The sequence below is a fragment of the Grampus griseus genome (genome assembly GCF_964374135.1).
Source record: "Grampus griseus genome assembly, chromosome: 6".
NCBI lineage: Eukaryota > Metazoa > Chordata > Mammalia > Artiodactyla > Delphinidae > Grampus > Grampus griseus.
Genome location: NC_139000.1, coordinates 36,080,551 through 36,105,846, shown reverse-complemented (window position 1 = coordinate 36,105,846; position 25,296 = coordinate 36,080,551). Strand labels below are relative to the sequence as shown.

Here is a 25,296-nt window from a genome sequence, read left to right as displayed (position 1 = left end):
AGGTACAAAGCAATCATTTAATCTTTCAAAATATACTCCACAAACCTCAAAAACAATAGCCTATGAATAATTTTTTAATAGGTCCGTTTCAACATACAGACAAAACTACCCATCACCAGTTTAGACAAATTTAATAACTGGCTTAAAACTCCATCTCAACAAATGGCACTACCATTGGCTGTGCTGCTAAAATCAGAAACATTAAGCAACACCTGCTCTCTTACGTTCTACGAAGCATTTTTCATCAAATACTCTCATTTTTACATTATGATAGCTCTCAAATCAAGTACTCTTCTTTTCATCCAACTTCTACTGTTTCTTCTCCATCTGGCCCAGAACATCCTTATTTCATCTCTCTGTCTCTCAGAAATTATCTCTATTCCATTCTCCAAACTGTGGCCGTGATCTTTCTAAAACATATCCTCTCACATGTTTTCAGGATCAAGTCCAAACTCCCGCACACTTCACAGTGACTTTGCAATAAGCTGGCTCCTGGTTTTACCTCTGAACCCCTCTCTTCTCTTGCCTCTCTCCCTCACACTCTAGCCATCAGCCACATGGAACCCGTGATTTTCTGGTCATTCTCTGTTCTCACATGTCAGGGCTATGCATATATAATAACCTCATTTTTCTAAAAAGTCTAGACTCTTTGCCTTCAGGATTCAGTTTGGACTAAACTGGGCACCCTTAATCTGTGCTCACACAGAGGACTGATTCTATTTTATTTTAACTCATCTGTCTTCCTCACCAACCGTGAAGTTATCTAAGCCAGTATTATCATCTCCTACTCAGAATAATCTAAAACAAACCATTAAGTTTACTAAATTATTTTACTTCATCACATTTTTATCCTACTATTATAAAAAATAGAAAATAAGAAGTCCCTGTAATAATTTCACCCTGGCATACTATTAGAATTTGTGTCTCTGGACTCCCCCCGACCCATATACACAAAGGAGAAAATGGTCAGAATTATGTAAAAGCACTAGAGGTTTATTTCTCATGTAAATCTCTGACAAAGAACCTCCAGTGAGGTCCCCTCTAAACTCTTAGAAGAAAGTTAGGACATATTGATTATCAAGGACAGAAAACCCATTTTCAGATTTTGCTCAATCACTCCCACACTGATGATTGTAGTTCATTTCTACTGGTCTTTCTCTTAATTTGCAGAAATCATACTGAAAGCTGTGTTTCAATTTTGTCTCCTTAATCACCCTCCACCAAACCATGGACTTACTCTACATGAAACTATGATGCATAAGAAAGAAAATGCGATGTCATTCTCTTCAGATGCCATCATTTTACCTTAAGCCATTTGTCGACACACTTGGCATGGAACTCGTGGTTACAGGGTAAAACTCTAAGTAGCTGCCTTGACTCAAAATCACACATGCATACTACACACCTAAAATAAAGCAAAAAGATTGTTTAACCATAAAACCAAGTGGGGTTTCTATTTTGTTACAACTATCGAAGCCTACAAAACCACTTACTGTCTCACTTATCAAAATATTTAAATTTTAAAACAAAATAATCTATCAATACCTCGAAAAAAGCATGATATTAAGAAATTTAGTAGGAGTGCTTTGCTTTACTGAGTGAGAGATCATCAAGAAAATTTCCGGCTTAACATCCAAGACAACCTTAATACTGAAGATACTATTATATTCAACAAATGGGGTTGGAACAGCTGGATACCCATATGCAAAAGAATGAAGTTGGACCCCTACCTCACACAATATACGAAAATTAACTAAAAAATGAAAAGCCTAAATGTAAAAGCTAAATACAATTAAACATTTAGAAGGAAACACAGGAGTAAATCTTCATGACCTTGGAATAGGCAATGGTTTCTTAGAGATAGTATCAAAAGCACAAGAAACAACAACCAGAAAACACAGATAAACTGAACTTCATCCATTAAAAAAAAAGTGCTTCTAAAGATGCCAATCTATAAAGTGAAAAGACAACTAACTCACAGAATGGAAGATATTTTTGAAAATCATAAATCTTATAAGGATTTATATGTATAATATGCAAATAACTTCTACAACTCAATAAAGACAACCCAATTAAAAAATGGACAAAGAATGTGAATACACATTTCTCTAAAGATACATAAATGGCCAATAAGTATAGTAAAAGAGCTCAACATCACTAGCCACCTGGGAAATGGAAATCAAATCAGTGAGATACCACTTCACTCCCACTAGGATGGCTAGAATCAAAAGACAGACAATAACAAGCGTTGGTGAGGATGTGGAGAAACTGAAAACTTCTATACACTGCTGGTGGGAATGTAAAATGGTATAGCCAATTAGGAATGAAGTGATACAGTAGGGGGCTGAGCCAGGGTTTAGAGGGTTGGGGAGAAATGGGGAGTGGTTACTAATAGATGAGGTTTCTATTGCGGGTGATGAAAATGGTGTAAACTTGATTGTGATGATGCAAATCAAATTCAGAGTTGCAAAATTCTATGAATATACTAAAACCCATTGGATTATACACTTTAAATGTGAATTGTATCTAGCAGAGTTGCTATTAAAAAAGATACTATAATAAGGAGAATCTTCAGGTAAAACCCTCAAATTTTACAGGTATGAACTTCAATCTAATATAATTCTAGTGTTTGAATTAAAAACCATAAGATTTCTAGGCCACCTAAAAATCCAGAACAGCACTGTCCAACAGAACTTTCTCAGGTGATAGAAATGTTCTACATCTACATCTCCTGATATAGCATCACTAGCTAGTGCAACTAAAAATTTTAACTTTTATTTTATTTAATTTAAATAGCCCCATGTGACTAGCAACTATCTTACTGGACAGCATAGGCCTAGAGTATGAAATAGTCACTACTTATCTTTATCAGGTTATCTTTGACTTCCAAGCTTTTATTTCACAAAAGGTGGAAAACGAAATTTAACACAGAATGAGGTCAGGAAAATATACTTACAAAGTCTGTTCTGACTGGTGGTTGTTAGGATTGAACCGGTAAGAAGGAAGTTGTTCAATGTCTGCTTTAGTCAGTCCTCGAGGCTTGGCCTCTCCCAGTCGCTCTGCTAGGTTTAACAGGGCCTGCAGAGGGAAAGAGAGACATAGCTGCATTTTTCTTTAAATTTTATATTCCAATATATATATATTTTAAACTACCTTTATTATGGAAAAATTTTAAATACATACAGAAGTAGAGAAATAGTATAAAGAAACTACTTCCATATGCTCATTACCCAGGCTCAACAATTCACAGCTAATTTATTTCATCTTTTACTGTCCACTCCTAAACCCCAGATTATTCTGAAAGAAAACTAAAACATGGTATTTCATTGGTGAAATAGTTCTGTTTGTTATCTTTAAGACAGTCTGTCAACCTCAGCATTTTGGACATTTGGGGCTGGATAAAATTTTGTGGGACGTTTTTCTGTGCACTGTAGGATGTTTAGCAGTAACCCTGGCCTCTACAAAAATATCTCCAGATGTTGCTAAATAGCCTCTAAGGGATAAAATTGTCCCCAGGTTGAGAACCACCACCAATCTAAAAACTACAACACTTTTTAAAAGAATATAACCACACTAACATCATTACACCCCCAGAATTAGTAATTCCTTAATGTCAAATACCTCTGATTGTTTCAATTATTTTCAAAACACTTTTTGAAATAGTTTGTTCAAATTAGGATCCAAATAAATCCATGTTACCACTGTTTGACATCTCAAGTATTTTTTTTTACTCTTTTATTTGTTAAAGAAACCAGGTTAATGGCCTATAGAAATTCGTAGTCTGAATTTTGCTGACTGAACCTCCCCATCCCTGACTCGTGTGGTTTAATAACGTGCCTTCCTTGTCCCCTGTACTTACTATAAATTGGAAGATTTTACTATTTCCATCGTAAGGCTCAGCACGTCTAGTTGTTATGTTAGTTAGCACTGATGGAACACTGCCTGTATCCATTAGTTCATTAAAGATGGCAAAACGGTAGTATTCTATCACTCTTTCTTCATTAGATGAAATGCTTCTACACTGATCAGTTGCCTCATATTAAACTATACTCAGTAGTTTAATTTATATAAAATAGGCAGGATAAGGCCAATGAGTTTTTCTTTTATTTTTTGAAGTATCACTTACGAATTCATGGATTTTAACACAGTTGATATGTTTCAACACATTGCAGCTATTATGCTTGATTTTACACTAGTACCTCCTTTCTCCCAGTTTTCAATGGCTCTAATTGCTTATTTGCTTTATCCTACAATCAGGCAGCCATGTGCATGCTGCTTCCCCTCTTTTTTATTTTTTTTAAGGCTGCCACAGGGTTAAGAGGATAGGTAACAAAGAAATAATGATGGACAATGAGAGGAATAAATTTAATTTCCCATAATATCAATAATCAATGCTGTGATAACTGTGTTTTAACATGATGCTGCTGCAACACTGCTTTTGGTGCAGCTTTATTTGGAGAATTGTGTCTTCTAAATAAATTGCTCCCCCTTCCCCATGCATGTCCCTAAGTAGATGGTAATTTGTTAAATTTAATTGATGCTGATTACAATTAGCTATAAAGTTTATGATAGAGGTGATATATCTTTTACACCTATATTTTATATTCTATAGGTCAAGTAATATAATTTATGACCATTATTTTAAACCCTTATTGGATGGAGAATGTAATGATAATTGAGCCCTCAACAAACCTACATGATCTGAAAGCAAGACAACTGAAGGCAGGACATGATTAGTATGTATTGTTTTATAAGACCTATGAGAGCAAAAAGGAGGGAGAGACTCACATAGACCTGGGAATGGGCTAGAAATGCCTTTCACAGAGGTAGCAGGTTTTTAACTGGTTCTTGAAAGATGGCCATGTGCAGGAAGGGGGAAAAGTTCTTAAGCAGAAGAATCAAGGGGAATAAAGGCACTGAAGCAAGGATGTATAGGGCAGACTCAAAAAGTGGTGAGTACTCTGGACTAGGGTGTGTTGTAGGCATGTATACTATGAGACAAAACCAGAAAAGTAAACAAGACTATTGACTGGATTAAAGTATGACTTTGCAGAAGATTAAACATAGTCAACCCAAAATACAATTTAGAAAGGGACTCCTGGGACTTCCCTAGCAGTCCAGTGGTTAAGACTCCACGCTTCCACTGCAGGGGCGCAGGTTTGATCCCTGGTCAGGGAACTAAGATCCTGCTGCCACATGGCGGGGCCAAAAGATAAAAATTAAAATTAAAAAAAAACAAGAAAGGGACTCCAATGCCAAACACAAAATATTTTTCTTATACTAGGATGGTATGTATCACTGTTTTTTCACTGATATGTATATGATTTAACAAAGAGCTGTCCTTTTCAGCAACATGACTTATGACTTAATTTTAATACAGAATGCCTAAAGGATAACCAACTCCTTTTCTTACTACTCTGTACAAAACTAGCATAAACAGTGTAGAAACAGGAAATTATTATAGCCCCTTTCTCAAGAAATCTGAGAATGCAATCCAAAGGACACTGCATTGTGACTGTATGCAGAAAGTAACATAATGGCATTTTAAAAATTACAAAAGGACATAGATAGCATTTGGCCTGATCTCTTCCACATGCAAAAAAAAAAGGTGCTGCAAGACTGTGTTTGCAATATGTGTCTTTCCTCCCTGTTCCCAGGTTCAATTCACCTAAAAAAATGAACAAAAAAACCCTGTTCCAGTATTCATACTGCATAAATAGAGACTCATAAATAGAGTGAGGCTGGGGTAAGGCAGTACAAAAACAGTCACATAGTCACTCACATTCAACATTTCCAAATCCAAATGTGCCTTCCAACCCTTAACTGTCTGTCCTATTCCTAACCTCAAATAATATGACAATGTCAACACTGTCTATTTGCCCCATCATCTTTGAGTTTGCCTTCTGCACTAGCTATTGTAGTCCTTTTGCAAAGCATCTTCTCTTGCGACCTTCCCACTTATAACCCTGACACTACCACAAACCATTCAATGATCAAATCCTGTTGATTCCAGTGTTAAAATGTCTTTCAAGATGTACTCTTTTCTATTTGCAGTTCCCATAGTTCAGAACTGGCATGGTTTCAGAACATCCACTCATAATTCACCATTTTCTTTTACATTCTTTCACAGGAATTGTATGTAATTCTAATAGAGCACCAAAGTCTATTTTGTTATCATAACTGTGTGGTACATGCTGAAATATCTTTAAGGATGAACAGTATTTTTGACACATTTGTATCTTTTTTTTCTTTTTTTTTGTGATACGTAGGCCTCTCATTCCTGCAGCCTCTTCCGCCACGGAGCACAGGCTCCGGACGTGCAGGCCCAGCGGCCATGGCTCACAGGTCCAGCCGCTCCGCGTCATGTGGGATCTTCCCGGACCGGGGCACGAACCCGTGTCCCTCGCATCGGCAGGCGGACCCCCAACCAACTGCACCACCAGGGAAGCCCACATCTGTATCTTGAAATATACAATGGATTTACCTAATAAATGTTCAATTACATCAATGAGTTGAGTAGCACAATATTTTTATGCGTACAAAATTCCCCAAATTAATTCACATTTCACCTACTAACCTCGTAATTTTCTACTTCTCCATCTTCCACATCCAATTCAAAGCTGAAAGTTGGGCCCACTGCAGGTGGCACTGGAAGCATTGATCTGCAATGAAAATAAGCAACACAAGCATTGATAATGCATTAATACATTATTTCAATGAACAGGATGAGAAGAACAAGGCCAGTGCTAAATGGATAAAGAATGGTCAGTGTTGATCAGTGACAACCTTTTAAAGAAACTGACTTCACTAGTAATAAACAATTAAAAACTGACATTAAAAAAATACCATTCACAACAGCATAAAAAAACATGAAACATTATGGATGAATTTAACTAAACATGTGCAAGACCTGTATAATATAAACTGTAAAAATACTGCTAGGATAAATTTTAAAAGATGAATAGAGAAATATACCATATAAGTAGGCCAGAAGACTCAATACTGTTAAAGATGTCAATTCTCTTCCAAAACTCACCTACAGATTTCATGTAATCCCTACCACAATGCCAACTTTTTAAAAGTAGAAACTGATTGCTGATTTTAAAATTTATATGGACATGAAAAAGACTTTAAATAAAATCAGTTTAAGAATGAAGTTGGGAGATTTATACCATCTGATTTTAAGACTTACAATAAAGCTACAATTATCAAAATAGTATGATACAGGCACATGGCCCTCTGGTAAAGACAACATTCCCCAGCCTTCCTAGAAGGTAGTTACAGACATGAGACTAAATTCTGGCCAATGGGGCGTAGGCAGGAGTCATACATGCAATTTCTAGGAAGTATCCTTGAGAGGAGGCAGGTAGGCAGAGAGATCCATCTTCATTTTTGCTAGCTGGAATGTGGATGTAATGGCTAGAGCCTGAGGAGTCATCTTATATCATGCAGAGGAAGCCATAAAATTCTGAAGATAGCAGAATCATTCCTCAGGGTTATGGAGCTAACAAACCATGTTTGAACTGCCTACTTCTAGACTTTATTACATGAGAAAGAAATAAAGAATTGTCATATTTAAGCTATGGGTGTTTCTGTTACAAACTTAATCCTAGAAGAGTATTTCTAAGGCACAAAAATACAACTTCTTTCTCCCTCTTCCTCTGAGAGAAGTAGCATCATCAAATGCTTGATAACCAAAAGAAGGTGGCAAGTGATGCCAGCCGTAAAAGAGGCAAAAAATTTAAACTTCTCTATCTTTTGATTCGTTAAACCTATCTTCTGGCTCACAAATTTCTCCCCCACGCCCCCCAACTTCTACCTTGTCCTTGCTCTTTCTTTCACCCTTAAATGGTCCCCCCGACCCCAACCTCTTAACAATTGAAAGAGGGGGGGACCTCTTAATATTGTTAAATAAAAACAAATATCTAACACACTCTAAATTAAATATATACCACACAGAAATGTTCATAAAGGAAAGAGAATCTCAAGGATGTCAAAATTCAGAACTCATTAAAATAAAAAAGACAGAACTTACAACACATATGGCAGTAAGCTGGGATGATAAGGGGGAGGTGGTATTGGCTGCTGGGATCGATATCTACTACGTCCTGTGAGCCTCCGAGGCATAAATGGAGGGTAAGACTGTAGAGAAAAAAATGGTAAAACAATTTTAAATCATTCTACGTTCACAACTTTTTAAGCTGTCGAATAAAGTCTCTTTTTAAAAACCTAGGAAGTTTACTGTTCAAGTGGTATTTAGTATTTCTTAAATGTTAACACAGATGCGACAGCTTGTTTAAAACGTACACTTAAGTGTACTTCTAAATATAATTTTCCAACTGACTGCAAGAATACATTTAAAATTCTAAACATGTAGAGTTATACTGAAACAGAACTCGAGGGGCTTCCCTGGTTGTCCAGTGGTCAAGACTCCGCGCTCCCAATGCAGGGGGCCCGGGTTCCATCCCTTGTCAGGGAACTAGATCCCACATGCCACAACTAAAGATCCCGCATGCTGCAACTAAGACCTGGTGCAGCCAAATAAATAAATAAATATTAAAAAAAAAAAAAGAAAAGAAACAGAACTCAAAACAAGTAATCAAGTAATAAATTAATAACAATGAATGAAAACTTACTACTCCAAAGGAAACCTCCTGATGCAAAGGATCATGTGTTAAGAACTGCAAAGGAGCTGATGGAGGCAATGTTGGGGGATGGGCTGATGGCGGGTAAGTAAAACCTCCTACAGGAAGATGTTCTCCTAAGAGTTCCACTTCGTTTTCTATCCTTTGCAGAGGCTGAGGGGTGGGAAAAAGCAAACTAATATACTTCCAATATTTAAACAGATTGTGCTTTATAGTAACAAAAATCAAAAACCCCAAAATACATCTTTAAGGTCATGCATTTCTTGATGTTTACATCAATCTAAATTCATACATGTGGACATACAGCCTATAGTAAAATCTTACTGCCTTTAACTGAATTTCAGTAAGAAAATCTCTCAAACATGTTATTAAATATTTCTTTCACTATTTGAACGTTCTTTAAAAATGACAGAAGGAAAGACAAAAAGTCATGTAGTAAGCCAATTATATGAAAGTTAATATTACTTTTTTAGTCATGGCACACTGACCTACATCAGGTTTTCAGAAACAACCTTTAACAGATGAAATCAAACAGTACATATTGTAAATGAGAACTAAATAAGGCTAAATGGAATAGAACACAGCAGGCTGTACACTATAGTAGAAAGTTTACAGGCTTTGGCATTAGACAAACTCTTGGTACTGCAACTAATGAGCCATGTGGCTTATATATAAATTACTTATAATCTGAACCTCAATACTATCATCTACAGAACTGATATGTTCACAGCCTACTTAAAAAGTGTGTTGTGAACACTGAGACAATGCTCAAAAAGCACACAGTGCTATGCAAAACACATTTGCTACAGATTTGTTTATTCTGGATATTTCATATATATGGAATCATATACTATGTGGCCCTTGTATCTGGCTCCTTTCACTTAGCAGAATGTTTTCAAGGTTTATCCACCTTGTGTTTGTGTATTAGTACTTCATTCCTTTTTATAGTTGAATAATAATCAACTGTAGATATGCCATGCTTTATCCATTCATCAGTTAATGGACTTTTGGACTGTTTCCACTTTTTGGCTATTAGGACATTTTGGGGATAATATTTTCATTTTGATTCTCTTGGGAACATACATTCTTAAATGTTAGTCTAACTTCTTTCCACAGTTAGAAAATGGCAACACAGTATTCAAATACAAGTAACTGCTAACACTTTACTTTGGAAGCTTATGTACGCTTGATTGAGGAAGTTTATGTATGCTTGTATGATGACTAAATTTAGTTTTAACCTTGAATTCCCAGGTACGGGAAAAGCTTCCTAAGGAACATCCTGGCATGAATCCTATCCTGATTCTAATAAAAGATTTTTTGGTAGGAATAACTTTAACTTTTCAGATTAGCCAGGTAACCTCACCTCTCACCTCTGCCTGAGACCGAGCATGGGGCATAAATCCTAAGTAAAGGATGGTCAGGCTCTGCTAGAGTAACCGTCAAGCTCCTTTCACAGGGCCAACCATTTCCACTCCAGTTCCACTCTAACCATTTCTATATGTTCTTTCCCCTATTCTCCCTTAATGCCTGATGGTTCAGATGGTTCAACTTGGCCTGTCCAAAAAAACAATGGGGTCTTCTTCCTGTGTCTTTCCTTCCACTGATACAGTGCTTACCTCTTCCAGCCCGGTGAAATAATATGCCTCTCAGCTACATTCCATCCCCAGGACAGAGTTAACTATATTAATAGACTATCTCATATACTTTTCATCAAAACACAGTAGAAAACCAGCCTTTGGAAAAAACAGTTGAGGTTCAAAGGATTAATTTACTTGCCTAAATGAATATAAATATTATTCTAACGAGTATAAATAATTCTATAATATTTTCATTTTCCATTTTAGAAACACATGAAAGGAAAAACCAGACTGTATTTTTTTTACATTTACTTCCCAAAGGACTGCAGATACGAAAGAATAAATTTGATTAGATAAGTGACATATAAAATAACTAGAAAAACTTAAGAAGCCAAGATAATTCTAGATAAATTATATCTATATATATTTGTAACAGTGGGGATTCCTTAATTCTTTTAAGAACCACAGAAGTGCCTAAGTTATAATTTTTAAATGGTAACAACTTACATCTACTGAATTAATCTGTCTTTTAGGTCTAAACATTCTGTGAAAGTTAAGGATATAAGTAAGAGTAGAGATACCTACCGATCGTGACTGCTGTGTTTGAAAAGGGACAAACTGGCCTGGAGGTGGCAAATGAGGAGGATGATGGGGAGAAAGGTGAGGAGGATGTAAAAGAAATGGATCGCTAGAAATAAGGGGTGGAAACGCAGCGTATGGTACTGGTAAGTGCTGAACTGAACATGCTTGAAGCATCTGTAAGAGAAACCATTATTTTTTGTTAAAAGTATTAGAATATATAATTAATTTTAAAAAACCTATACAGTGAGATTAAAATGTTACTGCCATATCCCTCCCAAAAATCATACCAAAACGTTTTAATAACCTATATTAACAATGAAATACTAGTGTATTTTGCATCTGTTAGTAAAATAATGGTAACTAGTAATTTTTCTGGATCTTATATAGTTCTTATAAACCAGTCAAAACACGTACCTTTTACTTAAGCTTTTGTAACACCTATGAAATGGAGGGAAAGTGCTGCACAGAAGAGGAATCTCTTTCCACTTGGTTTAAAATACAGCAGATACTACTACTTTCCAAGAAGCTCTCCTTTTCAATCTTGTAGATTTTATTTCTAAGAGCCCAACTCACAACTAAATGCTTTATGGTCTCTCAATATTTTAGTCTGCTAATTTAGAACACTGGTTCTATAATCTATTACTGAGAAACCAAGCATGGGTAAATTAATCTGTTAAATTGGTGTTGGTATTTGTATGTATGTGTTTGTTTTAATCTCAAATTCAAACACGGATATTAGGATTATATTAAGATTTAGCAAAGTGATTTACTTTGAAGACATTATTGACCTTCGACAAGTCATTTAAATCCTCTGGTTTTCAGCAACCTCATTTTTGAAATAAGGAGGATAGACTGGGGGCTGGTAAAGGATAAAGCATAGCTTGTAAGAGGCAGAAAGAAGTGAGCGTGAACCCCTGTTTTCTCAAGCTAATTTTTCTTTATGATATTAAGCAAGTCATTTTCAGTTTCATCAGGCTTCCTATAGTGAGGAATAAGTAAGACCAAGTATTCAAAGTGCCTGTTAAAACCCAGTAAGTGCTGAGACTATTAATGTTGATCACTAAAGTCTCTGAGACTTTATTACTAACCAGTCCAATATCCTATGTTAAAACCCCAAGCCCAGTCTTTATCAAGGTTTAATTATAAAGTGCTGATATGTGAGGAACATGCTTTGACCTTCAAAGGATATTAAAATATGTGTAATTTAATTAATGTAAAAACGTTATCAAGTTTTAAAGCTAATTTTATTAAACTGTTACTGTACAGGTGCTATTGAAATTTCTGTTGCAATAAAATTGCCTTTTTTACTTGAAACTGAAAAGGTACAAGTCTCTCAGGTTTTGCTTATATAACACATTTAGCCACTCTAAAGAAGGACTGCACAGACTTACTGGAGGAGGCACACTACAGACAGGGAGGTGCTGTCCACTGAAAACCACAGAGCATCCTGGGACCTGTTGTGTACTGCAAGCAGGGATGTGCTGGCCTGTGCAGAGGGGAATCCCATGTGGTGCCACTGTTGTTACTGTGTAAGAAACAGGAACGGTGCCCTGATGGAGCTATTAGGAAAGAAAAACAACATTAGAAGTTTTAACTGTTTGGATAAAACATCAACTATTAAAAATTAAGATCTGGGCATTTATTGATTCTCCTCTTCGCTGCACATATTTTCACAATGTACTACAGTTTCAACCAAAATATTCTTATCAAAAGAAAAGAAAGGTGACTGTTTCAAGAGTACTATATGATACCCAGTGACCTGGGTCTAAAGTCTTCCCTCAAAAAGACTTAAAAAGTCCAGGAGAATAATGAATTGCTATATTAACTCTTCTAGCCTGCTCTTAAGAGCAGAAAATTTTTCTAAAGAGGACATTTGGAAAAATGAAACATATCTTCTAATGACCTGGTGACATTCAACAGAAAAAAAAAACTTTGTTTAATTGCAACTAGTGAAACAATGTAAAGTATTGATAGCATTTTTAAAAAGTTAAATAATTTCCTTCTCTCCTGGCCAGTTTTATTCCCACCCTACCTATCTGGAAGAAATCAATATTAATAATGTGTTCTCCCACATCATTCTCCATGAGTATATAAACATATGCTAGCATGATTATCCATGAACTATTGTCATGTTTGGTTTTGTTCTTAACAGAAATGAGATATTACCCTGCAACTTACTTTTTTCAATTAATATTGTAGATATCTCTTCAAGGAAATTAAAAGCAATTCATTCTTTCTGACACTAACAAGATATTTCAAGTACACTCATCACTTTAACACAGTCCTATCATTTATATACTAGTGGACATTCAAGTTGTATTCACTCTTTTTACCAATTCAAATACAACCATAAAAAATGTCACTGAACATATATCCTTACATATTAGTTTCATTTATTTCATAGGGGTGACTGGGTAAAGGGGTGAATGTATTTTAAACTTTAGCAAAAGTCTGGATGGATTAAGTCACAATCCCAACAGTAACAATAGGACTCCCAGCATCTCCATTCCAGGTAGATGTATTTGCATTACAAGCATGCTTACCTACTAGAAGAATGGGGGAGGTGAAAAAAAACAATATCACAACCGGCTTGCTTTAAATTTGCATTTCTCTGATTAGAAAGGTTCAACATCTTTTAATATGTTTATTAACCATTACATATTTATGTAAATAATCTATAGCCTTTGCTCACTGCCCACTTTCTACAAGGTTGTCCATTAACATTATAGTTTGGCTTTCTAATTAGAGATACGTGGAACAAAAATATTTTCCCAGTTCATGTTTTATCTTCTGTTAAACCCTTTATTTAATGGTAAATAAACCCTCCCTTTTCCTCTAAACTGAAATACATCTTTTTTCCATCAATAACTTCCCAAACATACCTGGATCTATTTCCTGCCAAATTTGTGCTGTGTCAATTCTAGTATCTTACTAGAAAAGTTAGTAGCTAGTAAGACAAATTCTTCTCATTACCATACTTTCTTTTCATTTTATTTTTGGGCCATTTTCACACATTTATTCTTATGTAAATAACCTTAAGTAATTTTATCCAGTTTCAAAACCCACTGGAATCCTAATTTATATTAATTGTATTAAATGTTATTTTACAAAGGACATAATTTTATATTACAGCTTTTCATTGGAATACATGTCATTACATGTTCACTACTACAGTACTGTACCTTCAAGAAATTAGTTTTCTTCATAAAGATTATATTATTCTTATTAAATTTATTCCTCAAAATTCTTTTGTAAGTTTGTAGACTTTGTTATATTGCTGATAGATTATTTTTCTCTATTTCCATGTCAAACTGCCTTTTTTCTTCTTTCTTTTTCTTTTTTGGCCATACCACATGGCATGTGGGATCTTAGTCCCCCAACCAGGGATCAAACACTTGCCCCCTGCAGTGGAAGCTCAGAGTCTTAACCACTGGATCGCCAGGGAAGTCCCCACGTCAAATTGGTTAAGTGCTAGTAATGAGAAAAGTTACTAATTTTATGTTTCTCGAATCTTAACAACGTTATCCAATTTTTTAATTCTAGTACTTTTAAAAATTACAATCTCCTTTTCTATGTATACAACTATATTTGCTAAGACTCAACACAATTATTACTCTTGTCTTTCTGCGTTACTAATGAAGAACCTTCAAAAATGATGCTCACAGGCACCTATCTTAGATCTGATTTTAATGGATATGTATACAAAATCTTTAATGTTCTGGATTCTACTCCCTTCTCAGAAATAGTATTGAGAATATTTTCTTCCAGACAGTGGCTTGCTTTTTCACCTTTAAAATACTGGCTTTTGGATAAGCAGAAATTTTTTATTTTAATGAAATCCAGTATGTTGGTGTTTTACCAAGCAGCTAGTACCTTCATATATCCTGTTTAAGAAATCTTTGCCTACCTTATGAAGACATCTCTTTTATTTTATTTTCTTTATCTTTCACATTTAAATCTAGAAACCAACTTTATTTTTGTGTACTATATGAAGTAGGAGCCAAGGTTCAAATTTATCCACATAGATATCCAGTTGTTTTCACACCATTACTGAAAAAGACCTTCCTTTCTCTCCTGGAATTCCCTTGGCATTTTTGCCAAAAATTAAGTGACCAAAATATATGTCTAAGTCTATTTCTCACAATGAACATAAGTTCTTTAATTTATCAACAGTTCTCCGTATAGTTAGTGCTTTTCCTATGTCTTAAAGAAAGCCTTCCCTACTTAAGGTCATGAAGCCATTCCCATTTTACTTTCTTAAAAGCTTATATTGCCATTAACATTTACGTCTTTAATCTACCTGGAACTGACATTTGTAGATGGTATGAGATAGAGGATCCAGTTTCATGTTTTCATTTGGATATCTAATTGTCCCAGCATCATTTATTAAAAATTCTGTCTTCTCCCAACTCATCTGCAGTTATATATCACATATAAAGTATTCTTAAATCTGTTAGTTTATCTCTGAGCTTATATTCTATTTCACTAGCATATTTAATTATTCTGGCAAAAATACCTTCATATAGCTTTATAATTAGTCCTAATAATTGGAAGAGCTACTCTACCCACCTTGTTCTACTTCAGAATTATACACCAGAGGTTCTCTTAATTGTAGTGTGCATTAGAATCACCTGGGTTAAAACAGATTGCTGGATCCCTTACCTAGTAAGTCTATTGTATAGTCTGAGAATCTGCATTTTTAACAAATGTCTAGGTGATGCTGCTGCTGATGATCAGCTGATCCAAGACATACTCTGAGGACCAAGTGGCCTTAGAGATTCTAGACCAGAGCGTTAGTTGGCCAACTATTTCATATAGGGCCAGAAAAGTAAATACTTTAAGCTTGTGGGCCATCCTGGTCCCTGCACAAAGCAGCCACAAATGACAGATAAATAAATAAGCATAGTTGTATTCCAATAAGACTCTACAAAAACAGCCAGCAATACTCTGCTTTTCCCTGCTCTGGATAATCCCAGGTCCTTTAAAATGTCATAGAAATTGCAGAATCAGCTTCTCAAGTAACATCAAAAAACTTAACTGGAAATTTACTTGGGAGTACACTAATTCTACTCACCCTGTATGTCAGTTTTGAAAGCAGACAGTTTTTACAAATTTTGATCTTTCAAGCCAAATCTTTTAGTATTTAGACAGTTTTACAATCTTCTACATAGAGGGCTTGAACATCTTTTAAAGATTCTTAACTTCCTTTGTATTATTTTGATTTTTCAATTTTACTTTCTTATTTGCATATTTATTATGGGGAATTTCAAACATGTTCAATACCAGTATACTGAACCCCCATATCTAGCATATAGCCTCCAAAACCACAAAACCATATATCCAATCCACTCCCATCAACTTCTCCCCTTCCTGTACTTTGCTGAAGCAAATCCTAGGAACCTATCACTTCATAAATGTTTCAGTACTTATTTCTAAAAGACAACACTCAAAGCACTCAAAGTTTTACCATTAATTATGCTGTTTGAAATAGGTTATGTGGAACAAACGCAGAAGATGGCTGTGTGGGAATATGCGGAGCTAGCATCTCCCCACAACTAGGGCACCTGCCAGCTGCTGGTGGGGGACTCTGATGGCCAAGGAGATGGGAGGAACCCCAAAGTGAACTAGTAGGATGTAGGGGGACTGAGTGGGGAGGAGAAATGCAGGCCAGACAGGATCAGTGCCCCTCAGGCCAGGGAGATCAGGAGAGGCAGGTGGGAGGGGCCCTCCCAGACCAGAGGAGGAGAGGTGGGAGGGAGTTTGCCCCACCCACTCGAGCCCAGGAAGCCTTCTGGACTCCCAGGTGAGGTCCCCTGCCCTCTGAGACCAGAAGTGGGGGGCATACCTGGGTTCTTTCTGTTCCTTGAGCCTAAGCCCCACCCCCCACAGGGCCTTTTCCAGCCCTGTGGGTCCTGAGCATTGGCCCCACCCACCGCCCAAACCTCACCCTTGCTTAGGCCCCGCCCTCCACAGCCAAGGCCTCCCTCCCACTTTTTTTCCTTTTCCCCCCTCCTTTTTACTACTGTGGTACTGATGTACCTTCCAGCTGTTGTTTCATCTATATTTTTATTTTTATATTCTTCCTAACATCTGTTAGTTTCCTAGTCTAATTTTATTTTTTACTTTGTTATTGTTGTGGTTCCCACCGCCCCAACCGTGCCCCAGGCAGCTTGCAGGATCTTGGTTCACAAGCCTGGGGTTGGGCTGAAGTTCCTGTGGTGGGAGCTCTGAGGCCGAACCACTGGACTAGCAGAGAACCTCAGACCCCAGGGAACATTCATCAGAGTGAGGTCTCACGGGGTTCCGCATCTCAGCACCAAGACCCAGCTCTACCCAACAGCCTACAAACCGCAGTGTTAGAAGCCTCAGGCCAAACCACCATTAAGACAGGATCACAATCGCACTCATAAAAAAAAAAGAGAGAGAGAGAGAGGGTGCAAAAACATATGTCACAGATGAAGGAGCAAGGTAAAAACCTATAAGACCAAATAAATGAAGAGGAAAAAGTCAATCTACCTGAAAAAGAATTCAGAGTAATGACAGTAAAGAAGATCCAGAATCTCGGAAACAGAATGGAGGCACGATTGAGAAAATACAAGAAATGTTTAACAAAGATCTAGAAGAACTAAAGAACAAACAAACAGAGATGAACAACACAATAAATGAAATGAAAAATACACTAGAAGGAATCAATAACAGAATAACTGAGGCAAAAGAATGAATAAGTGAGCTGGAAGACAAAATGGTGGAAATAACTGCTGAGGAGCAGAATAAAGAAATAAGGATGAAAAGAATTGAAGACAATCTCACAGACCTCTGGGACAATACTAAATGCACCAACATTCGAATTACAGGGGTCCCAGAAGAAGAAGAGAAAAAGAAAGGGTCTGAGAAAATATTTGAAGAGATTATAGTGGAAAACTTCCCTAACATGGGAAAGGAAATAGTCACCCAAGTCCAGGAAGCACAGAGAGTCCCATACAGGATAAACCCTAGGAAAAACACACCAAGATACATATTAACCAAACTAACAAAAATTAAATTCAAAGAAAAAATATTAAAAGCAGCAAGGGAAAAACAAAAAATAACATACAAAGGAATCCCTATAAGGTTATCAGCTGATTTTTCAGCAGAAATTCTGAAGGCCAGAAGGGAGTGGCAGAATATACTTAAAGTAATGAAAGAGAAAAACCTACAACCAAGGCAAGGATCTCATTCAGATTCTACGGAGCAGTCAAAAGCTTTTCAGACAAACAAAAGCTAAGAGAATTCAGCACCATCAAACCAGCTTTACAACAAATGCTAAAGAAATTTCTCTAAGTGGGAAACACAAGAGAAGAAAAAACCCCACAAAAACAAACCCAAAACAATTAAGAGAATGGTAATAGGAACATACATATCAACAATAAACCTGAATGTAAACAGATTAGATGCCCCAACCAAAAGACACAGACTGGCTGAATGGATACAAAAACAAGACCCATATATATGCTGTCTACAAGAGACCCACTTCAGACCTAGGGACAAATACAGACTGAAAGTGAAGGGATGGAAAAAGATATCCCATGCAAATGGAAATCAAAAGGAAGCTGAAGTAGCAATACTCGTATCAGATAAAATAGACTTTAAAATAAAGACTGTTAACAGGGCTAAGGAGGGACACTACATAATGATCAAAGGATCAATCTAAGAATAAGATATAACAATTATAAATGTTTATGCACCCAACATAGGAGCACTTCAATACATAAGGCAAATGCTAACAACCATGAAAGGAGAGATCGACAGTAACACAATAATAGTAGGGGACTTTTAACACCCCACTTACACCAATGGACAGATCATCCAAACAAAATAAAGAAGGAAACACAAGCTTTAAATGACACAATAGATCAGACAGATCTAATGGATATTTATAGAACACTACACCCACAAGTGGCAGAATACACTTTCTTCTCAAGTGGACATGGAACATCCTCCAGGACAGATCACATCTTGGGTCACAAATCAAGCCTCGGAAAATTTAAGAAAATTGAAATCATAGCATGCATCTTTTCTGACCACAACGCTATGAGATTGGTAATCAATTACAGGGAAAAACCTGTAAAAACACAAATACATGGAGGCTAAACACTGCGCTAGTCGATAACCAAGAGATCACTGAAGAAATCAAAGAAGAAATTAAAAAATACATAGAAACAAATGACAACAAAAACACGACGACCCTAAACCTATGGGATGCAGCAAAAGTAGTTCTAAGAGGGAAGTTTATAGCAATTCAATCTCGCCTCAAGAAACAAGAAAAATCTCAAATAAACAATCTAACCCTATACTTAAAACAACTAGAGAAAGAAGAACAAAGAAAACCCAAAGTCAGTAGAAGGAAAGAAATCATAAAGATCAGAGCAGAAATAAATGAAATATAAACAAAGAAAACAACAGCAAAGATCAATAAAACTAAAACCTGGCTCTTTGAGAAGATAAACATAATTGATAAACCCTTAGCCAGACTCATCAAGAAAAAAGGGAGAGGACACAAATCAATAAAATTAGAAATGAAAAAAGAGAAATCACAACTGACACTGGAGAAATACAAAGTTTTATAAAAGACTACTACAAACAACTATATGCCAATAAAATGGACAACCATGAAGAAATGGACAAATTCTTGGAAAGGTACAATTTTACAAGACTGAACCAGGAAGAATTAGAAAATATAAACAGACCTAACATAAGTAATTAAATTGAAAACATAATTAAAAATATTCCAACAAACAAAAGTCCAGGACCAGATGGCTTCACAGGCGAATTCTATCAAACATGTAAAGAAGAGCTAATACCGATCCTTCTCAAACTCTTCCAAAAAACTGCAGAGAGAGAAACACTCCCAAATTCATTCTACGAAACCACCATCACCCTGATACCAAAACCAGAAAAATATAACACAAAAAAAGAAAATTATACACCAATATCACTGATGAACATAGATACAAAAATCCTGAACAAAATACTAGCAAACAGAATCCAACAGCACATTAACAGGATCACCATGATCAAGTGGGATTTATCCCAGGGATGCAAGGATTCTTCAATATACGCAAATCAATCAATGTGATACACCACATTAACAAATTAAGGAATAAAAACCATATGATCTCAGATGCAGAAAAAGTTTTTGACAAAATTCAACACCAATTTATGATAAAAACTCTCCAGAAAATGGGCATAGAAGGAACCTACCTCAACATAATAAAGGCCAAATATGACAAACCCACAGCAAACATCATACTCAATGGTGAAAAACTGAAAGCATTTCCACTAAGATCAGGAACAAGACAAGGATGTCCACTCTTGCCACTATTATTCAACATAGTCTTGGAAGTCCTAGCCACGGCAATCAGAGAAGAAAAAGAAAGAAAAGGAATACAAATTGGAAAAGAAGCAGTAAAACCGTCACCGTTTGCAGATGACGTGATACTATACATAGAAAATCCTAAGATGCCACCAGAAAACTACTAGAACTAATCAATGGATTCGGTAAGGTTGCAGGATACAAAATTAATGCACAGAAATCTCTGGCATTCCTATACACCAACAACGAAAAATCAGAAAGAGAAATTAAGGAAACACTCCCATTTACCACCGCAACAAAAAGAATAAAATACCTAGGAATAAACCTGCCTAAGGAGGCGAAAGACTTGTACTCAGCAAACTATGTAACACTGACAAAAGAAATCAAAAATGACATAAACAGATGGAGAAATATACCATGTTCTTGGATTGGAAGAATCAATATTGTTATCTACAGATCACAATACAGCAATCTACAGATTCAATGCAATCCCTATCAAACTACCAATGGCATCCTTCACAGAATTAGAACAAAAAACTTTACAATTTGTATGGAAACACAAAAGACCCCGAATAGCCAAAGTAATCTTGAGAAAGAAAAATGGAGTTGGAGGAATCAGGCTCCCTGACTTCAAACTATACCACAAAGCTACAGTATTCAAGACAGTATGGTACTGGCATAAAAACAGAAATACAGATCAATGGTACAAGATAGAATGCCCAGAGATAAACCCACGCACATATGGGCACCTAATTTACAACAAAGGAGGCAAGAACATACAATGGAGAAAAGACAGCCTCTTCAATAAGTGGTGCTGGGAAAATTGGGCAGCTACATGTACAAGAATGAAATTAGAACACTCCCTAACACCATACACAAAAATAAACTCAAAGTGGATTAAAGACCTAAATGTAAGACCAGACACTATAAAACTCTTAGAGGAAAACATAGGAAAAACACTCTTTGACATAAACCACAGCAAGATCTTTTTTGACCCACCTCCTAAAGTAACAGAAATAAAAACAAAAATAAACAAACTGGACTTAATTAAACTTAAAAGCTTTTGCACAGCAAAGGAAACCGTAAACAAGACAAAAAGACAACCCTCAGAATGGTAGAAAATATTTGCAAATGAAACAACAAAGGATTAACTTCCAAAATATACAAACAGCTCATGGAGCTCAATATCAAAAAAACAAATAATCCAGTTAAAAAATGAGTGGAAGACCTAAACAGACATTTCACCAAGGAAGACATACAGATGGCCAAGAGGCACATGAAAAGATGCTCAACATCACTAATTAATATTAGAGAAATGCAAATCAAAACTATAATGAGGTATCACCTCTTGACGCTCAGAACGGCCATCATCAAAAAATCTACAAACAGTAAATGTCAGAGAGGGTGTGGAGAAAAGGGAACTCTCTTGCACTGTTGGTAGGAATGTAAACTGATACAGCCACTACGGAGAACAGTATGGAGGTTCCTTAAAAAACTAAAAATAGGGGCTTCCCTGGTGGCGCAGTGGTTGAGAGTCCGCCTGCCGATGCAGGGGATGCAGGTTCGTTCCCCGGTCCAGGAAGATCCCACATGCCTTGGAGCGGCTAGGCCTGTAAGCCATGGCCACTGAGCCTGCACGTCTGGAGCCTGTGCTCTGCAACGGGAGAGGCCACAACGGTGAGAGGCCTGCGTGCCGCAAAAAAAAAAAAAAAAACAACTAAAAATAGAACTACCATATGACCCAGCAATCCCACTACTGGGCATATACCCTGAGAAAACCATAATTCAGAAAGAGACATGTACCACAATGTTCACTGCAGCACTATTTACAATAGCCAGGACATGGAAGCAACCTAAATGTCCACTGACAAGATGAATGGATAATGAAGATGTGGCACATATATACAATGGAATATTACTCAGCCATAAAAAGAAATGAAATTGAGTTATTTGTAGTGAGGTGGATGGACCTAGAGTCTGTCATACAGAGTGAAGTAAGTCAGAAAGAGAAAAACAAATACTGTATGCTAATGCATATATATGGAATCTTAAAAAAAAAAAGGTACTGATGAACGTAGTTGCAGGGCAGGAATAAAGAGGTAGACACAGAAAATGGACTTGAGGACATGGGGTTGGAGGGTGAAGCTGGGGCAAAGTGAGAGTAGCATCGACATGTATACACTACTGAATGTAAAATAGCTGGCTGGTGAGAAGCAGCAGCGTAGCACAGGGAGACTGGCTCAGTGCTTTGAGATGACATAGAAGGGTGGGATAGGGAGGATGGGAGGGAGGCTAAAGAGGGAGGGGATAGGGGGACATGTGTACGCATAAGGCTGATACGCTTCGTTGTGCAACAGAAACTAACACAGTATTGTGAAGCAATTATACTCCAATAAAGATCAAGAAAAAAAAGAAAGAAATAGATTATGTGAACTCACTGTAGATCTATTTCTGTTGGTTTTCATTTGTAGTCCTTTTTTCCTCACATACTTGGTTAACTTTGTTTACTGCTTACTGTCCCTGAATTTTTTGAAAACTAGCCTGAAGATTTCTTCCTCCAAAGAGAATCTGCATGTTTTCTAGGCCCCTGCCATCCCAAGTACTTTCACTAATTTCACAGTCTGATATGAATTTGGCCGCAAATTACATTTGTTTCTGATCACTCTTATTCTAAGGATACAGCCCTTTAAGGTGCCTATTTTACCTAAGAAGGGTCACCTATGTAGGAGGGGACTCCTTAAACAGTGGTCTCTGATTCCTGTTCTCTTGTGCCTCATGATGGGACTTAAAATTGAAGTTCAAGTTTGCATAAATGAACAACATGCCTTCAGGATAGAACTATCATCCCTACTATCCCTTAAATTTTGACCTGGCAATTCCTTCTGATCTTTAAGCTCTTTTGATGCTTTTAGGATATTAATAATTTATCTAGTATGGTCAATTGTCCTCAATCAATGGGGACGGTCTCAATAACCTTGCCTACCAGCTCTAGAAAATAAAACTCCCTCTTCCATTATAAGACCTTTTATTGGACATGATGGCTAAATTTTATATTTTTGCATCTATTAACAAAACATTCTCCCTTTAGAGTGTTGATGAAATCTATTACCTTAAAACATTTCCTGGGCTTCCCTGGTGGCGCAGTGGTTAAGAATCCGTCTGCCAATGCAGGGGACACAGGTTTGAGCACCGGTCCAAGAAGATCCCACCTACCATGGGGCAACTAAGCCTGTGCGCCACAACTACTGAGCCTCCGCTCTAGAGCCTGTGCTCCACAACAAGAGAAGCCACCGCAAGGAGAAGCCCACGCACGGCAACAAAGAGTAGCCCCTGCTCGCCGCAACTAGAGAAAGCCCGCGCACAGCAACAAAGACCCAACGCAGCACCAACGCAGCCCAAAACAAAAACAAACTAAAAAAAAGTTTTCCTAATGTTGAACTTATCCTGCACTGCCAGGATAAACTCTAATAATCATTATTTCAACGTTGCTAATAGACTATTTTAGTATAACACTAGCTATGGTTTATTATTTAAAGCATCTGCACCTGTATTCAAGAGGGAAACTAGTTGAACGCTTTCATCTGTTGTACTGTCTGAGGTTTTATTATTAAGGTTATGTAAGCTTCACAAAATATACTTTGAAAATTCTATCTTTGTCTATGATGTGGAATAGTTTAAATTGGAACTTTCAGTTCTTTATAGAGATTAGACAGAATTCAGATGTAATCTATAAAGACAGGTTTTTTATTATGCCTTTAATTTCTTCCATAGCTATTGGTCTGTTCAGGTTTTCTACGTCTTGTATTGTTCTGGTGTTTACATATGCAATTGTTTCATTTTTCAATATGTAGACTCAATAAGTAACTTTAAATAAACGAGATACCATCTTTTCTGAAATTAAGTCTTTTCCTTTTCTTTCTTTGGTTCCATCTCTACCCTCCTTCCCTTTCCCTTCACTTTAGCACTCACCCCCCTCACGCCTAGTATATATTTCTCTGTATTTTTCTCTATGTTCAGAGTCCTATGTATACAAATATTTAATCACCATGTTTTACAAAATTGAACGTAACACTTGCCTCAATTTTGTTTTTCTTGCTCAACCATATCTTGCAGATATCACTCACATTCCTGGCATAATTCTAAGTAATTCTTTGTAATAGATTCATTCCATGGTATGAAGGTATCCTAATTTATTCTACTAATGATAAGCAATCACTTCATTCATACTTTGTTTCTATGGATTTGCCTATTTTAGACATTTCATATAAATGAAATCATACAAACTGTGAATCTGTAGCCTTTTGTGACTGGCTTCTTTTACTAAGCATGTTTTCAAGGTTAACCCATGTGATAGCATGAATTAGTACTTCACTACTTTTTGAGTAATATTTCACTGCACAGATACACCGTATTGCATCTATTCATCAGCTGATCGACATAAGTTATTGCTTTCTGTACATGTAATTTGCATTTAGGCACTGTATCAAATTCTTTCAAACTAGAATATCTTGTGTTTTCTTCTACTACAATTATATAATGAGAGGGAGAAAGATACAATGATTTCTTTCAATGTTTTATATCCATTACAATATCATTCTGCATTTGGTAGAACTCCTAACATAACACTGAATAAATACGAACAGAGCAAGTATCTCTCTAGTTACTGATTTGTCACTCACAGATTAGGATACTTGCTATTAGTTTTATTTATTATAATTAATTTCCTTCTTGCTCTATTTTGTTAGAGTTCTTAGTAAACTTTAACTGACTTTTCAACATCTTTTGATTATAATCATATGCTTTTTCTTCTATTATTTGCTAATGCGATATGATTTTCATACAAAACTATCGTCTCTTACTTGGAATAGATCTTATTTGGTCACAGTTTATTACTCTTTTGATATGGTGCTATAGTGTACTTTCTAAACATCTATTTAGAAATTCTGCCTATGCATCAGGGAGTTTGGGGGGATTACTATCTTTATTTGCTTTTGGTATTAAAACTATGCTGGTTTCACAAAATAGAGAGTTTGACTTATTAAAAAAAAAGCTGCCTGGAATTATTTGAGCACTCTCTAAAGGTTAGAGAAAACAGCTGTGAAGCTATCTTGTCACCGTGCCTTGGTAAATCTCTGATTAG

The 25,296-nt window shown here is 36.4% G+C and overlaps 1 protein-coding gene across 5 annotated transcripts in view; it reads right to left on the bottom strand.

The window, feature by feature from the left end:
• Window positions 1–25,296, bottom strand: part of RNF38 (ring finger protein 38) — a gene marked incomplete at its 5' end in the record, with an annotated part of 123,970 nt that overhangs the window by 4,016 nt on the left and 94,658 nt on the right. For all 5 annotated transcript variants that reach the window (XM_082657324.1, XM_082657325.1, XM_082657326.1 and 2 more), the window contains 7 exons: window positions 1,306–1,405; window positions 2,957–3,078; window positions 6,578–6,662; window positions 8,036–8,142; window positions 8,637–8,798; window positions 10,808–10,978; window positions 12,196–12,363. In XM_082657324.1, the coding sequence (XP_082513450.1) occupies window positions 1,306–1,405; window positions 2,957–3,078; window positions 6,578–6,662; window positions 8,036–8,142; window positions 8,637–8,798; window positions 10,808–10,978; window positions 12,196–12,363 (915 nt within the window). The remainder of the gene's footprint in view (window positions 1–1,305; window positions 1,406–2,956; window positions 3,079–6,577; window positions 6,663–8,035; window positions 8,143–8,636; window positions 8,799–10,807; window positions 10,979–12,195; window positions 12,364–25,296) is intronic.